Source organism: Martes martes, assembly GCF_963455335.1.
Source record: "Martes martes genome assembly, chromosome: 17".
Taxonomy (NCBI): domain Eukaryota; kingdom Metazoa; phylum Chordata; class Mammalia; order Carnivora; family Mustelidae; genus Martes; species Martes martes.
Window position 1 is genome coordinate 17,124,872 of NC_137905.1, and position 18,034 is coordinate 17,142,905.

Here is an 18,034-nt window from a genome sequence, read left to right on the forward strand (position 1 = left end):
TTTCTTTGAAACAACCATCATACTTCAGTACGCAGTCAAAGTGCTTGTGAGTACTTCACCCCTCAACTTACAGAATATTAAGAAGATGAATACTCAAGGGTTAAGATTAAATAAAACTAAATTTTTACTAAATTTTTACTAAATTTTACTGTTCCAACAAAGACATTTTGGGGTTAAACTGGCAACCAACATCCCCTTGGCCCCCAACATCCGTGGCAAGTCCATACAGTTTGGTATGGAATCAACTACCTTGATTCATGCTAAAGTACCAGCCATTTTACCAACCCTCAGTACCAGTGTCAACAGGGAAAAAAAGCAAATAGCATCTTAGTATTACCAGGAAAATAGTTTCAAACTCAAATAGTTTCAAACTCAAACAGGACCCCCTGAAAAGGGGATCCTCAGAGGTTCATGAAAGTATGCTTTGAGAACTGCCTCACTGAGCAGATGCCTATAGAACCAACATGCCAACTAAACATGAGTTATCGCAGCAAAAGTTAAGTTTCAGAATTATTCCACATACGATCCAAGTAAGACAGAGCATGGGCAAAGTGACAGGGTGGAGCCTACCATTTCAGTTTGATTGCTAATCCCATGTCAGACATTAAAAAATATAAAGTCTGGGAGAGTTTTTCCTACAGGTTTTGATTATGAAATATTTGGCAGAGGAAATCTAATTCAAACCAGCTGCTAGACTCTGGCTGGGCCGCAGTCGGTTAGAACACGCTGCCAAAAGGACCCCTTTAGTGGGGAGGCCAGATGAGCTCATGCAAAGGCGTTTTAGCTGCTTTTGCCCCCTAAATCCTGTAAGCACAACACCACTCAATTTTCCATATTGTAAAGTAGCCACACTGTCTTTGGATCTTTTTCTTCTCTAGTCAAAGAAAGTTTATAGGAAAAGACTACAAAATGCACATCCTACAAAATCCACAGCACCTTTAAAACCAAAGTGCTTTTCTACCTGTATCATGTATCTGGGTTTAATCTTAAGAAATATGTAAAATAAAAATAAAAAAAAACTTCATTTATCATATTTTACTCAATTTCCTCACCAGTGTGAAAATACCCACTATTAAGTGTACACACACACACACACACACATATCTTGGTTTCTAAGAATCTGTAAATGTGCAAGCCAATAAATGATATTAATTTATATTACTCTAACAACATTCTTTGATTTTCGAACCACGATTAACTATCATTTTATTAGACACTACCTACTTTTGTGGGTAATCAAAGTTCTTGATTTCTTTTCCTTCTCTATGTGTTTATACTATCTTCTTTTTTTTTATTTGCCTCATCAATTCATAAGAACATGTTCCAAAGTATTAGGAGTATTATTAATGAAAGTGAATATTCAGCCCTTTTTCATTACTGATAAATCTCAAACCATCTCTTTCTCCCACACCAAAAAGACATAAAGACACCACTTTCTGGCCTTGCTGCTCTCTGTGGGATACCTCTTGGTCTGGTTCCATCCTTTGGTTTCTCTCTGTGGCCAAACTCTACCCACTATGGGAGGCAAAGGATGATTAAGGCCCACTTAGTTCTATCTTGCAGTGACTTCAACCAATTCCACCTCACTGACACGGCCACATGGAAAAAATAAACCTCTCATCTGCTTGTCATTTTTGCTCCTAATCTACTGGTACTTCCTGAACAAGGAGTAAAGAATCCTTGTTGCAAAGTGAATTAAACTTACTTACCTTTTTAAAGATTTTATTTATTTATATGAGACAGAGAACAAGCAGAAGAGGCAGAGGGAGAGGGAGAAGCAGGCTTCCCACTGAGTAGAGAGCCCGATGAGGGGCTCGATCCCAGGATCCCAGGATCGTGTCCCAAGCTGAAGGCAGATGCTTATCTGAATGAGCCACCCAGGCACCCCTGAATTAAACTTATTAAGAAACAACATGTTCAGAGGCACCTGGGTGGCTCAGTTGGTTAAGCAACTGCCTTTGGCTCAGGTCATGATCCCAGGGTCCTGGGATCAAGCCCCTCTTCATTGGGATCCCTGCAGTAGGGAGCCTGCTTCTCCCTTTCCCTCTGCCGCTCCCCTTGCTTATGCTTTTGATCTCTGTCAAATAAATAAATAAAATCTTAAAAAAAAAAAAAGAAACAACATGTTCAGAGAGCTATAGACTCCACCCATTTAATTTATGGCCAAGTTCAATTTGCAGGTCTAGGTTGATCCAAATAATACATTTGAATTCCTCACATTTAACATGAAACAGTCACTATTTATAAAAACTATTGGATAGAGCTAAGTTCCTCTTTTAACAAAGGCCAAATCAACCCAATTACACTTTTTACACAGAATTCCTTTTTGACAGATTGTCAATTAATAATAAATAATCATTATAATTAAAGCAGCTAACACTTACTTATGCACATACAACGTGTTAGGTACCATTGTAGCATTTTATAAATATTAACTCATCCAATACTCATACCCACCCTATACCATTAGAATTCACTGAACAAACTGAAATTCTACAGCAGAGAAAGGTTAAGAAACATGCTGCTGATTACCGACTCTAAGTGGCAAAATAGGGACTCAAATGCAGTTTATTAAGGATTGGTCTTAATTTCTTCCATTATATCTTTCGGGTTTTGGGTGATATAGATTGTTTTAATTATAACAGCTTTATTATTTTTTAAAGATTTTTTTTTTAATTTAACAGAGAGAGAGAGAGATCACAAGTAGGCAGAGAGGCAGGCAGAGAGAGAAGGGGGAAGCAGGCTCCCTGCTGAGCAGAGAGCCCGATGCGGGGCTCGATCCCAGGCCCCTGGGATCATGACCTGAGCCGAAGGCAGAGGCTTTAACCCACTGAGCCACCCAGGCGCCTCTTAGCACACTCTTATTACCCCAAAAAGAAGTCCTATACCCATTAGACATCACTGTCTATTTTTCCCAACCCTCCCACCCAACCCAATCCTTGGCAATGAACAACCTACTTTCTATTTCTATAGATTTACCTACTCTGGACATTTTATATAAACTAAATCATACAATATATGGTCTTTTATGTCTGGCTACTTTCACTTAGTATGTTTTCTTTCTTTCCTTCCTTCCTTTCTTTCTCTCTATTTTTTTAAGAGTTTATTTATTTGACAGAGAGAGACACAGCAAGAGAGGGAACACAAGCAAGAGAAGTGAGAGAAGGAGAAGCAGGCTTCCCATTGAGCAAGGAGCCCTATGTGGTGCTTGATCCCAGGAACCTGGGATCAAGACCTGAGCCAAAGGCAGATGCTTAATGACTGAGCCACCCAGGCACCCTGCTTAGTATGTTTTCAAGTTTCATCCATGTTGCAGAATGTATAAGAACACATTCATTTTATTGCTGAATAATATTTCATTGTACAGATACACATTTATTTCTCAATTGATGGACAGTTGGGGTTGTTTCCATGGTTTGGTTATTATGAATAATGCTGTTGGGAACATTCACATATAAGTTTTTTCTTTCCTTTCCTTTTTTTTTTTTTTTTAAAGATTTTATTTGACAGACAGAGATCACAAGTAGGCAGAGAGGCAGGCAGAGAGAGAGGGGGAAGCAGGCTCCCTGCTGAGCAGAGAGTCCAAGGCGGGGCTTGATCCCAGGACCCCGGGATCATGACCCGAGCAGAAGGCAGAGGCCTTAACCCACTGAGCCACCCAGGCGCCCCACCCCTTTTTTTAAAGTAAGCTCCATGCCCAGTGTGGAGCCCAACATGGGGCTTGAGCTCATGATCCTGAGATCAAGACCTGAGCTGAGATCGAGTCAGATGCTTAACCAATGAGCCACCCAGGTGTCCCTCATGTAAAAGTTTTTGTGTGGACATAAGTTTTCATGTCTTTGGCATATACAACCTAGGAATGGAATTGCTAGGTTGTATGGTTACTCTATGTTTAGCCTTTTGAGGAACTGCCAGACTATTTTCCACATCAACTGCACCATTTTACATTCACATCAGTAGTGTAGGAGGGTTCCATTTTCTCCACATCCTAGTTTACACTTGTTATTATCTGCCTTTTTATTTTTTATTTTTTTTATCTGCCTTTTTAATTATAGCCATCCTTGTGGTTGGGAAATAGTATCTCATTGTAGTTCCAATTTGCATTTCCTTCATGGCTAATTATGTTGAGCATCTTTTCATTGTGCTTATTGGCCATTTGCATATCTTCTTTAGACAAATGTTTTTTTAGATCCTTTTCTCATTTTTGAACTGGGTAGTTTACCTTTTTTATTATTGAGCTGTAAGAGTTCTTTATATATTCTAGATACAAGTTCCAAATTAGATAAATGATCTGCAAATATTTTCTCCCATTCTGTGGGTTGTCTTTTCACTTTTTTGATGGTGACATCTGAAGCATAAAAGTTCTTAATTTTAATGAAGTCCAATTTATTTATTTTTTTCTCTTGTTGTTGTGCTTTTGTGTACTATCCAAGAAGGTCTGCCTAAGCTAAGGTCACAAAGATATACTCCTGTATTTTCTCCTAAGAGTTTTACAGTTTTAGTCTTAAGTCTTATTTATATCTTTACCCTCTTTGCAAAATAATGTACACTTATAGTAGACACAGAACCATGCCATCTCCTTCTTTAGTACCAAAGGGCTTTGGTAGTCTAGGCCCCATCTAGTCAATGGCCAGAAATTATTTGTTTATAGGATTGTACTGTCACAGATTTCTGCTCCATCTCTCCAGTGACACACAATTAAGAAATGTCTAATGTCTAAATGCTACTCCTTGCATTCTATGACCATAACTAGAGTATAGGCTTCTTCCATAAAATTAAAACTTAAGAGATCTTTTCTTTTTTTTAAGTTTTTATTTATTTATTTGACGGACGGTAAGTCGCAGACGGACGGTAAGTAAGCAGAGAAGCAGGCAGAGAGAGAGGGGGAGGCAGGCTCCCTGCTGAGCAGAGAGCCTGATGCGGGGCTCGATCCCAGGACCCTGAGACCACGACCTGAGTGGAAGGCAGAGGCCCTAACCCACTGAGCCACCCAGGCGCCCTGAAACTTAAGAGATCTTTTAGTCATATTCATAAACTCTAAATCTTTGGGAGATACAAATTTAATTGTTGAAATTATAACTACTGAGATATGTCCACATGTTTTCACAGGATTCCTGTCATGCTCCCAATGTAACTATGACTGAGAAACTATAATTTAAGTAATAGATCAAATTTGATTAAGATTTATGGAAGTGCTGAGATGACTCATAGTTCTTAACCTCAAAGAAGTTATAATTTAGTGGGAATTAAAAAAAAAAAATCCAGAGGGGGAAAAAACAAAACCAACCCAGAGAACTGATGGTTAAATTCAGTCTTTCTGTAGAATCCTTATGTCCTCAAGGAATTAATGAGGGTGCACCTCCCTAATTCTTAGGTTCAACAAATCCTTTATCTGTACTCTGTGATCTAGATGGTCCAGCTCTAAATTACAGAGAAATTCCTAAAAGTTATGTGAAAATTATATTTCTATAAAAAGAATGGCATATGAAAAAAAAAAAAAGAATGGCATATGTAAGACAACTTGGAAAGTTGAAGGAAATCCTATATACTGTGAAAGTCTTCCTGTAATTTAGAGAATACTCCTCCTCAAATGACTCTTGGTCTACTCTAAGCAGGAACCTTCATCACCACTCCTACCCCCACCACACCATTCCTCGGAGAACATACCAGATGGCCTCGTCATGCAGTTTTTTTTTAATAACAAATACTTTTCTGTGGAGTTCCTTTTTAATGTATAGTTTTTGAGTTACTTCAAAACCGGATTTTTTTAAAGCCCAAATAAAGTTAAATGTGAATATGTTTTCTAGTTTCAGACCAGTTTCTAGTTACCTTGTAAGACACTTCGGCCCCCAAATCTACATATCTCTATTCATTTCCCTTCCAGCTTTCCACATCTGGCATGCTAGAAATTTCCTGTTGCTTTAGGTCAAATCAATGTTTATTTGCTGGCATAAAAATTATGTGCTCTTATACTAGAAAGAGAACTGAAGAATATTTTGGCTGATTTGTGTGGTTTATCCACAGTACTATATTCTGGTTTAAGTGAATTCATCACACAGTCAAAAGGTAACCCTAATTTCAGTGGTTTTCTAGTCACAGTCAATAAAGTAAAGGAAAAAAAAACCCTACTATTTATCTTCATGACTAAGCAAGACTTGAAGGGAACAGTTCTAGGAAGCTGTTACAACAACTTAAAAAATGCTAATGACAGAAAACATTTACCGAGCCGGGAGCTGCAAAATAATCAATAAGGTTATGAAAGAAAAGTTTTTGTCTCAACCATCTATGTCTACTACTTAAATGCTATTTCAGGTACCTAATATAATAGAATTCACTTTAAAATTTTTTGGTAGATTTAGAGTAGGACAGCTATTTTATTTTATTTTATTTTATTTTTTTGTCTTTAAACTTACCTTGTGGCAACAAGAGGGTAGCTATGACATGGTGATGCCCAGGCATCCCTTGTCCACGGCATACAGTCATAAAGCAGCAAATCCTTCTCAGTCACAGCCATGAGGACAGGTCTCCATTGTTGTCTTCCACCATCTAGTTTTGCCTGTTATAATGGTAAAATCCAGAAAGCAGAGCTAACTATAATGTTATGTAGCTATAAAAGTCCCTTCAGTGATGGTCTAACATAGTGGATCTTCATTTTGTTCCCTGAACCTAAGAGGCTTGAATAATAGGAAACATCCCATCAGGTTCCTTTCTACTGGCTAGGATTCTCCACTGTGAGGTGGATTGTTTTAGCTGGAAAAGCTCTCCCAGAGTGAGTTAGAGACATTATCTAGTGATAGGACTCTGTTTTTACAGAGTTCCCCATTATATTTTAGGAAGTTTATGTTTTGTTTCAAATGTACCATTGCATTTACCCACATAAAACTCAGCTACCAAAAAAAAAATAAAAAAATAAAAACCTCAGCTACCTCTGTAAGGATTTAAAAATTTAGGGAAACAACTACTATTTATCCATATTGTCAAGAATCCAAAGCCATAAAGCAAAAGACTATGCTGAACAAAATCCCTGGTATATCAAAACATTTCTCCCCATGAAACAACAAACAGGGAATGCTTAACAATAGTGTTATTTTTACACAAATCCTTAAACAAAAACAAAAAAGCACAGATGCTTCAGCTCTCACTGATGGCTTCAAGGAGAAATCAAAATGATGAATCTACTTGTCTCTTACAGAGTTGTCTTTAAAGCTACTTCTTATTTTCTCTTCCTTAATGACATCTGAAGGTCATTTGAACATGTCAGAGCACCTTAAGAATGTATCTATAAGATGAAAAGTAGACTGAGTGGTTTGGTTCTGTGTTATAACATCTACTACCAGAACTTTTGCCTTGTAGTTAGAGCCACAAACTGATTCCAAGAGTTGGAAATGTCTAGCCAGTGAAGTTACCTATGTTCTTTTATGTGCTGGAAGCACAAAATATATGACCCTACTCTGAGATTCCAGAAAGGTTCTATAGAAATAATTTTACTTATCAGTGAACCCAAGTTTTTCTAAGATTCTATATTTAGTCTCTGGGTAACTCTATTATACCTGGAGGGTATCAATTCCAAAAAGGTTCTCTTGGATTCTTATATTTTTGGGTCACAGATAACCCAAAGGGATTTCTAAGTCTTTGTCTCTGAGATTATTATGAATAATATTTCAAAAGGGAAGACACAGTAGTCTTCCCTTATCCATGGTTTTGCTTTTCATGGTTTCAGTAACCAACCGTCAACCATGGTCCTGAAGAAGATGATCCTCCTTCTGACATGTGGACAGAAGGTCAGTCATAGCCTAATGCTCTATCACAGTGACTATGCCATTCAACTCCCTTCATCTCACATCATCATAAAAATCACTAATATAGTACAATAAAATATTTTAAGAGAAAAAGAGACCATTCATATAACTTTTATTATAGTATACTGCTATAATTGTTATATTTTATTATTAGCTCTTGTTAATCTCTTACTATGCCTAATTTAATACATTAAATTTTATCATATGTATGTATGAATAGGAAAAAACATAGTATACATAACATTCGGTACTATCTATGGTTTCAGGCATCAACTGGGGGTCTTGAAACATATCCTCCATGCATAAGGGGGACTACTATGATGTAAAACCTATCTTCCCAAGAGGTTAAAATGGCAACCTGACTTTTTTTTTCCCCCTTAAAGATAGGTAGAGAGAGAGGAGGGGGAGGGGAGAGATAGAGGCAATGGGAGAGAGAGAATCCTAAGCAAGCTCCAGGCCAACCACAGAGCCCAATGCAGGGCTCAACCTCACAACCCTGAGATCATGACCTGAGCCAAAATCGAGAGTCAGATGCTCAACTGCCTGAGGCACTTAGGCATTGCAGCAATCTGACTTTTTAAAATGAATTTTTCCCTTAAGTTGTAAGAGAGATTTTGAAGGCTGCATCTGGAAAACCTAAGTTAAATGTATTTCTTCCCAGAGAAGATATTTCAGGCAATAAAGGAAAATTGCTAATACCAATAGAAGCAATATCTAATTTCAAGATAGAGAACTTTTTGTTCAACTAACAATTTTTTAAAAAGATTTTATTTATTTATTTGATAGAGAGATAGAGAGCACAAGTAAACAGAGCAGCAGGCGGAGGGAGAGAGAGAAGCAGGCTCTCTCCTGAGCAGGGAGCCTGATGGCGGGGCTCGATCCCAGGACCCTGGAATCAAGACCTGAGCTGAAGGCAGCCGCTTTACCAGCTGAGCCACACAGGAGCCCCTCAACTAAAACATTTTTTAAAAATATTTTATTTATTTATTTGACAGAGAGATCACAAGTAGGCAGAGAGACAGGCAGATGGACAGGGAGAAGCAGACTCCCTGCTGTGCGGAGAGCCCCATGCGGGTCTCGATTCCAGGACCCTGAGATCATGACCTGAGCCGAAGGCAGAGGCTTAACCCACTGAGCCACCCAGGCACCCCTCAACTAACAATTTTTAAAAAGTGTTTATTCTTTGGTCCTTTTGAGTCTATAGAGTTTTGGAGTCTTAAGTCTTTTTTTTTTTTTTAAGATTTTATTTATTTATTTGACAGAGATCACAAGTAGGCAGAGAGGGAGGCAGAGAGAGAGAGAAGCAGGCTCCCCGCTGAGCAGAGAGCCCGACGTGGGGCTCGATCCCAGGACCCCGGGATCATGACCTGAGCTGAAGGCAGAGGCTTAACCCACTGAGCCACCCAGGCTCCCCTTAAGTCTTAAGAGAATTTCTTTTCCCTCTTCTACTTACCATTGTAGAAAAGTGAAACATCAATTTAAGTCATTCTGTTTGTCTATTTGCCTTTAGTTATAAGGATACTGTTTGCTTTCAGTAGAGTCAAAATGCTTCCTGCTATATATATAGCATGTATTTTTAGTTGTGGTATCAGTACAAGCAGCCTTGGGGCTCCACTATTAAGGTTTTGGCCAGAGAAAAGAGAGATACTAATGTTAGGGTTCTGGTTTGCTTGTGTTTCAACACCCTCACATGCATAATACCTGGCCAAACAACAGCCTTGGCCAAATTTTATTTTTTGATAAATAGAGTTGAATAACACTAAAGATGAAAAACTACTAATAGTTACTATTCATTCCCTCAATCCTAATCTGATAAATCAATCTTTTGACTGGTGATATACTTCTGTTATTCTGTTATTGTGATATAAACAGAGAACAAAAACTAAATGAGCCATTCCACTAATGCTCATTTAGTGTACTTATACATTTTGAGAATTATCAGGAACAAATTAGGAACTGTGGAAACAAAGCTTTCTTTGGCTGTCTTGGCTTTTCTAATCAATACTCAACTGCTTACAAATACTGGTTTTATAGGTAATATGTGCCCTCCCCATTTGGTGGACTTAAAGAAAATTCTCTTTTAAGAATATAACCAATAAAAAGTAACTATCAGTCACATAAAAATCAGTATCAATGAAGAGACAGAAGTCCCTGTGCAGAGAAGAGATTATCTATTGTTTACCAATTTTCTGTAGTATAGGTTTCTGCTATTTTAAGCAAACTCAGTTTTTAAACAATGTGAAATAACAAAAGATAAATTAAGGAGAGATCATTTAAATAAAGAACCTTCCTATATTTATCTCCACAAAATGACTTTTTTTTTTCCTCTTTTTAGAAAAAGCGTGAGGTCAGAATCAGCATGGGGGGAGGGGCAGACAGAGACTCCTAAACAGGTTCCACATCATGGAGTCTGACGCCCAATGCCCAGGACTGTGAAATCATGAGCTGAGCCATAATCAAGAGTCAGGCATTCAATGGACTGAGCCACCCCAGTGCCCCACAACTATCTTTTCTAAGTACAACTGAAACAACTTCATTCTATGCAAGATTTTCAGTAAATACACCTTATGCCAAAAGAAATGCTTACCTCTAGTGAATAGCTTATATAATCTAAAATTATTTTAACCACCTTCACACTCAAAGAATTAATCTTATAGTTAGAAAAGGCTTTAGCATTTACAGAATTCAAACTTTATCAGATACATAAGCTCATTATAATACTTATAACACCTCTGAAAAATGTATTCAGTCTTGCTTGAACACCTTATCTCAACAGTGATATCTGATTTGGGTAACCCAAACAATTACTTCAAAAAAGTAAAAATGAAGAGTATTTTAGAAACAGTATGGTGAATTAGTTCAGTGGTACTATTTTTTTAAAGAGATTAAACCTTTTTACTTAGTATTATTTCCCAACCCTGAGCTTGTGTCCTTGGACAATATTTTATCATTCGTGATTTGTTTCCTTGCTTTTTGTATGTAAATAAATATACACAAAAAAAATTACTGAGCATCTACTATATACAGAGCATTTGACTAAGTTCTCTGCGGGCAGTAAAGATTTGGGAAAAAATGTGCTCCCATCTTGCAAGAGCTCAAAATTGACTGGAGGAAACACCACATAAATATGGTCCATAAAAGACATATTGTGATGAACTGGTGGTTATGTTCTTCTTCTTACTTGTCTTTATGTATCATAGACCAAACAAATTTCACTTTAAAAGTTTAACAACTCTCATATTGCTGGTGGGAATCTAAATTAGTTCAACCCTGATGGAAGGCAATTTGGCAATTTTTATCAAAATTACAAATGCGGGGGGCCTGGGTGGCTCATTCGTTGGGTGTCTGCCTTCGGCTTGGGTTGTGGTCCCGGGATCCTGGAATCGAGCCACACCTCAGGCTCCCTGCTCAGCGGGAAGCTTGCTTCGTCCTCTCCCACTACCCCTGCTTGTGCTCCCTCTCTCGCTGTGTCTCTCCCTGTCAAATAAATAAATCTTTAAAAAAAAACAAAACAAAACAACAAAATTACAAATGCATATACCCTTTGTGGTTCTTTAAAAATATGTCCACAAATTCTTTACACTACTCTTCCTTTTAAGAGGTGGAGCCCTTGGGTGTAGAATGGACTTAGTAACTTGCTAATGGAAAGAATATGGCAGAAGAGCCTAGGTCATAAAAGGCACTGTGGCTTCAGCTTGTTCTTTCTCTCAGATCATTCACTCTGGGGAAAACCAGTAGCCATGTCTTAAGAACACTCAGGCAGCCCTGTACCAAGGCCTGCATGGCAGGAAACTGAGGCCTCCTGCTAACAGCCCTGTGAATGAATCATGCTTGAAGTGGACCTCCCAACCTCAGTCAACCCCTCCGACGACTGCCCCCTGGCGGACAGCTTGACTGCAACTTCACAAGGGATCCCAAGCCTGAACCACCCAGCTATACCACTGCCCTATTTCTAATCTTCAAAAACTATGTGAGGTGGGGCACCTGGGTGGCTCAGTGGGTTAAGCCTCTGGCTTCGGCTCAGGTCATGATCCCAGAGTCCTGGGATCGAGCCCCACATCGGGCTCTCTGCTCAGCAGGGAGCCTGCTTCTCCCTTCCTACCTGCCTGCCTCTCTGCCTACTTGTGATTTCTCTCTCTGTCAAATAAAAAATTAAATAATTAAAAAAAAAAAAAACTATGTGAGGTAAATATTTGTTATTTTAAGGCCACTAAGTTTTGGAGTCATTTGTCATATAGCGATAGATAACTAACACACCCTTGGACCCAGTACTTCTGGGGACTTATCCTCCAGGTACAGAAATATCCCCTACTCTCTAAACTCTCAATATCCAAATATAGTTACTGCTACATCAGTTACATTTTTGGATAAATCCCTTACTAACCAAACTTTTACTACTCACGCCCAGAAATTTAAGAACCAAATACATTCAGATAATATGGGTTCCCTGGTCTACCTGAACTTGGAAACTAAAGAGTTTGGATAGCACGTGTGTAAAAGGACAAATTACAAGATCATTCACCACACCATCCTTTATAAGGGCAAAAGATTATAACAACAAAACTGGGAGGAGTGCTTATTTAATTATGACCACACAATGGAAACACATATAGTTGTAAAAAAAAAAAAAAAAAGAATGCTTTCTCTGCACTGATATAGAAAGATCTCCAGAATATATTGTTTAATGAAAAAAACAGCAAGGTATAAAGTAGTATGCATAATATGCTGTCTTCTTTTATAAAAGAGAAAAAGAATATGGGTTCATATTTGCTTCTATTTGCATAAAGAAACTTTCAAAAGATTCACTAGAAAGGAGTGAAAGTGATTACCCCTTTAGGGAAAAGGGGTGGGAACTCGGTTCATGGGGGACAAAAAGGAGAGTAAGATTTTCCACCTATTAACTTTTTATCCTGACCTGAGAACCCTGTGAATAAATGTATTACCTTTTAAGATCATGAGGATTTCTAACATTGCTGAAAGCATAGCACAATTACCACTCAGTTGAGTTTTTCAAGTAGCATATAAAAATTTAGAAATAATGAACTTATATAACTCGATACCCAAAAAACAAATAATCCAATTAAAAACTTGACAGAAGACGTGAACAAACATTTTTATACAGAAGACATCCAGATCGCCAATAGACACAAAAAGACACTCAACATCACTCATCATCAGGAAAATACAAATCAACCTGTCAGAATGGCTACAATAAAAAAAATACAAGAAACAACAGGTGTTGGCAAGGATGTGGAGAGAAAAGAACCTTCTTACACTGTTGGCAGGAATGCAAACTGGTGTAGTCACTGGGGAAGGTAGTATGGAGTTTCCAAAGAAAATTGAAAATAGAACTACTCTAAAATCCAGTAATCAAACTACTGGGTACGAATACCCAAAGAAGCGGCGCCTGGATGGCTCAGTGGGTTAAAGCCTCTGTCTTCAGCTCAGGTCATGATATCAGGGTCCTGGGATCGAGCCCCGCATCGGACTCTCTGTTCGGCTGGGAACCTGCTTACTCCTCTCTCTCTCTCTGCCTGCCTCTCTGCCTACTTGTGATCTCTGTTTGTCGAATAAATAAATAAAATCTTTAAAGAATAGCCAAAGAATACAAAAATACTAATTTGAAACAATAAATACACCCCTCCACTTACAGCAGCATTATTTACAATAGCCTAACTGTGAAAGCAGCCCAAGTGTCTATCCATAGATGATGAAATAAAGAAAATCTGGTATAGGGGCACCAGAATGGCTCAGTCAGTGGAGCATGTGACTCTTTTTTTTTTTTTTTTAAGATTTTATTCATTTATTCGACAGAGAGGGAAATCACAAGTAGGCAGAGAGGCAGGCAAAGTGAGAGGGAGAAGCATGCTCCCTACTAAGCAGAGAGCCCAATGAGGGGCTCAATCCCAGGACCCTGAGATCATGACCCGAGCTAAAGGCAGAGGTTCAACCAACTGAGCCACCCAGGTGCTCAAGCATGTGACTCTTGATCTTTGAGGGTTGTAAGTCCGAGCCCCACACTGGGTGTAGAGATTACTTAAAAATAAAACCTTAAAAAAAAAAAAGATGTGGATGCACAATGAGTATTATTCAGCCATAAAAAGAATGGAATTTTGCCATTTGCAGCAACAGGGATGGAACTGGAGTATAATGCTAAGTGAAATACATCAGTCACAGAAAGACATACCATATGATTTCATTCATATGTGGAATTTAAGAAATAAAACAAATGAACAAAGAAAAAAAAGGCAAAATAAGAAACAAACGTTTTAACGAGGATAAAAATTGTATTTTTTTAATTCTATTTTAATTCCAGTGAGTTAACATACAGTGACACATTAGTTTCAGGCGCACAATATAATGATTCAACAATTCCATATATCACCTGGTAATCATCACAACAAGTGTACTCCTTAATCCCCACCACCCATTCAACTCATCCCTCCACTCATCTCCCCTCTGGTAACCATTAAGTTTGTTCTCTATAGTTAAGAGTGTGTTTCTTGATTTGTTTCTCTCTTATATTTTCCCTTTGCTTGTTTTTTGTTTGTTTGTTTTGTTTCTTAAATGCCACATTTGAGTGAATCATGTGGTATTTTTCTCTGACTGACTTATTTCACTTGGCATTATACTGTCTAGCCCTATCTGTATTGTTGTAAATGTCAAGATTTCATTCTTTTTTATAGCTGAATAATATTCCATTGTATATATATACAACATCTTTATCATCAGTCATTGGACACTTGGGATGCTTCTATAACTTGGCTATTGTAAATAATGCTGCAATAAACATAAGGGTGCATGTAACCCTTCAAATTAGTGTTCTTATATTCCTTGGGTAAAATACCCAGTAGTGCGATTACTGGATCATAAGGCAGTTCTATTTTTTAATTTTATGAGGAATCTACCCACTACTTTCCACAGTGGTTGCACCATTTGCATTCCCACCAACAGTGCATAAGGGTTCTATTTTCTCCATATCCTTGCCAACACTTGCTTCTTGTGTTTTTGGGGGGAGCTGAGTTGTAGAAGTTCTTTATATATTTTGGCTAAACCTTTATCAAATATGTCATTTGCAAATATCTTCTTCCATTCAGTAGACTGCCTTTTAGTTTTGTTGACTGCTTCTTTCACTGTGTGTAAGTTTTTTATTTTGATGAAGTCCCAATAGTTTATTTTTGCTTTTATTTCCCTTGCTTCAGGAAAAGACGATTGCCTCAGAAAGTACTGCCTGTGTTCTCTTCTAGAACTTTGATGGTTTTAGGTCTCACATTTAGATCTTTTTTTTTTTTTTTTAAAGATTTATTTATTTATTTATTTGTCAGAGAGAGAGAGAGAGAGAGAACACAAGCAGGGCGAGTGGCAGGCAGAGGGAGAAGCAGGGTCCCTGATGCAGGACTCGATCCCAGGACCTTGGGATCATGACCTGAGCCGAAGGCAGCCGCTTAACTGACTGAGGCACCCAGGAATCCCTCACATTTAGGTCTTTAATCAATTTTGACTTTATTTTTGTGTATGGTGCAAAAAAGTGGTCCAGTTTCATTCTTTTGCATATAGCTGTCCAGTTTTCCCAGCACCATTTGTTGTAGAGACATTCTTTTTCCCGTTTTATATTCCTTCTTCCTTTGCTGAAGATTAATTGACCATGTAATTGTGGGTTTACATCTGGATTTTCTTTCTTTCTTTTTTTTTTTAAGATTTTATTTATTTATTTGTCAGAGAGAGAACACAAGCAGGCAGAGCTGCAGGCAGAGCTGCAGGCAGAGGCAGAGAGAGAAGCAGGCTCCCCACCGAGCAAGGAGCCCCACGCGGGACTCAATCCCAGGATCCCGGGATCACGACCTGAGCCGAAGGCAGCGGCCTAACCCACTGAGCCACCCAGGCGCCCACGTCTGGATTTTCTATTCTCTTCCATTGATCTATGTCTATTTTTGAGTCAGTACCATACTATACTGATTACTACAGTTTTATAATACACTTTGAAGTTGAGAATTATGATGCCTCTGGCTTTGCCTTTCTTTTTCAAGATTGCTTTGGCTCTCTGGGGTCTACTGCAGTTCCACACAAATTTTGGTGTTCTTTGTTCTAGTTCTGTAAAAATACTGTTGGTATTCTAATAGGGACTATACTAAATGTGTAGAATGTTTTGGATAGTATAGACATTTTTTTTTAAAGATTTTATTTATTTATTTGACAGACAGAGATCACAAGTAGGTGGAGAGGCAGGCAGAGAGAGAGGGAGAGGGGGAGAAGCAGGCTCCCCACTGAGCAGAGAGCCCGATGCGGGACTCGATTCCAGGACTCTGGGATCATGACCTGAGCCACCCAGGTGCCCAGTATAGACATTTTAACAGTATTTATATTTCAAATCCATGAGCATGGTATGTTTTTCAATTTCTTTGTCATCTTCAATCTCTTTCATCAGTATTTTATAGTTTTCTGAGTACAGGGCTTTCACCTCTTGGGTTTGGTTTATTCCTAGATATCTTAATATTTTGGAGGCAATTGTAAATGGGATTTTTTTTAAAGATTTTATTTATTTATTTGACAGACAGAGATCACAAGTAGGCAGAGAGAGGAGGAAGCAGGCTCCCCGCTGAGCAGAGAGCCCGATGCGGGGCTCAATCCCAGGACCCTGGGATCATGACCTGAGCCGAAGGTAAAGGCTTTAACCCACTGAGCCACCCAGGAGCCCCTGGGATTTTTTTCTTAATTTATCTTTCTGCTGCTTCATTTTTAGTGTATAGAAGTGCAGCAGATTTCTGTGCACTAATTTTGTATCCTGTGGATTTTACTGAATTCATTCACCAGTTCTAGCAGTTTTTTGGTGGAGTCTTTTAGGCTTTCCATATAGAGTATCATGTCATCCACAAATACTGAAAGTTTTACTTCTTCCCTACCAATTCAGATCTCTTATTTCTTTTAGGTGTCTGATTGCTATGGCTAGGACTTCTGGTACTATGCTAAGTAAAAGTGATGAGAATGGACATCCTTTGAGTATGATGTTTGCTGTGGGTCTTTCAAATCCAGTCTTTATTATGTCGATGTATTTCCCTCTAAACCTATTTTGTCAAGAGACTTTATCATGAATGGATGTTATACATTGTCAAGTGCTTTTTCTGCATCTACTGAAATGATCATATGGTTCTTATCCATTCTCCTATTCAGGTGAGTATGACATTGATTGATTTGTCAATCAAATCACGCTTGTAACCCAGGACTACATCCCACTTGATTGAGATGAATTTTTTTAAATGTATTTTTGAATTTGGTTTGGTAGTATTTTTTTTTTTTTTGAGAATTTTTCATCTACGGTCATCAGGAATATTAGCCTATAGTTCTCTTTTTTTGGTGTCTTTATCTAGTTTTGGTATCAGGGTAATGCTGGTCTCATAGAGTGAATTTGGAAGTTTTCCTTCCGTTTCCATTTTTTGAAACAGTTTAAGAATAATAGTTATTAATTTTCCAGGAAACAGACTCTTAACTATATTGAAAAAACTGATAGTTATCAGAAAGGAGGTGGATAGCGGGATGGGTGAAATAGGTGATGGGGTTTAAAGAGTAGACTTACCGTGATGAGCAATGACTAACATAAGAACTGTTGAATCACCATATCGTACAGCTGAAACTAATATAACACTGTATGTTAACTATGCTGGAACTAAAATAAAAAAACTTTTAAAAGTTTAGGAACAATGATAAAAAACTAAAATTAGTTGTTTAGATAAACAACTAAAACAAGACTGCTAGACCCCACTACAGATCTATCAAATCAGAACTCTGTTGAGGTAGGGCATGAGGTGGGGCATGGGATGGGGGTAAGGGGCTAGACCTCACAAACTGTAGTTAAAACAAAACAAAAACAAAAGAACGAAATATTCCTAGGCTGATACTGACATAATCCCTGCCCCCTTGGACACACATGAGGGAAGTAGGATTCAAAGAGATGAAGGAAACTTTATGAAGATCTGAGAGCAGTACAAGCCAGAACTACACCTTTGAACACTCATCCTGGAACCCTTTGTTCAGTCTTCTTTTTTCAACTCCTGGTGCCATAGCTGACAGTGAAGGACCCAAAAGAAACAGGATGTATTATAACACCATATACACTCAAGGTTTCCCTTTTGTCAAAATGGGATTCAAACTAACTTGCATTAAGTTCTTCCTTTCCTTTCACCCAATGTCTACTTAAGTTTTGTTTCTCCTCTTTTCATTTTTCAGTTGTGGAAGACAAA

At 38.2% G+C, this 18,034-nt stretch overlaps 1 protein-coding gene across 1 annotated transcript in view; it reads right to left on the minus strand.

Moving 5' to 3' along the window:
- The window catches only part of SNTB2 (syntrophin beta 2), a 105,978-nt gene that overhangs the window by 23,047 nt on the left and 64,897 nt on the right, over nt 1-18,034 (minus strand). Inside the window, exon 4 of the mRNA XM_080827666.1 lies at nt 6,414-6,556. Coding sequence (XP_080683792.1) covers nt 6,414-6,556 — 143 coding nt within the window. The remainder of the gene's footprint in view (nt 1-6,413; nt 6,557-18,034) is intronic.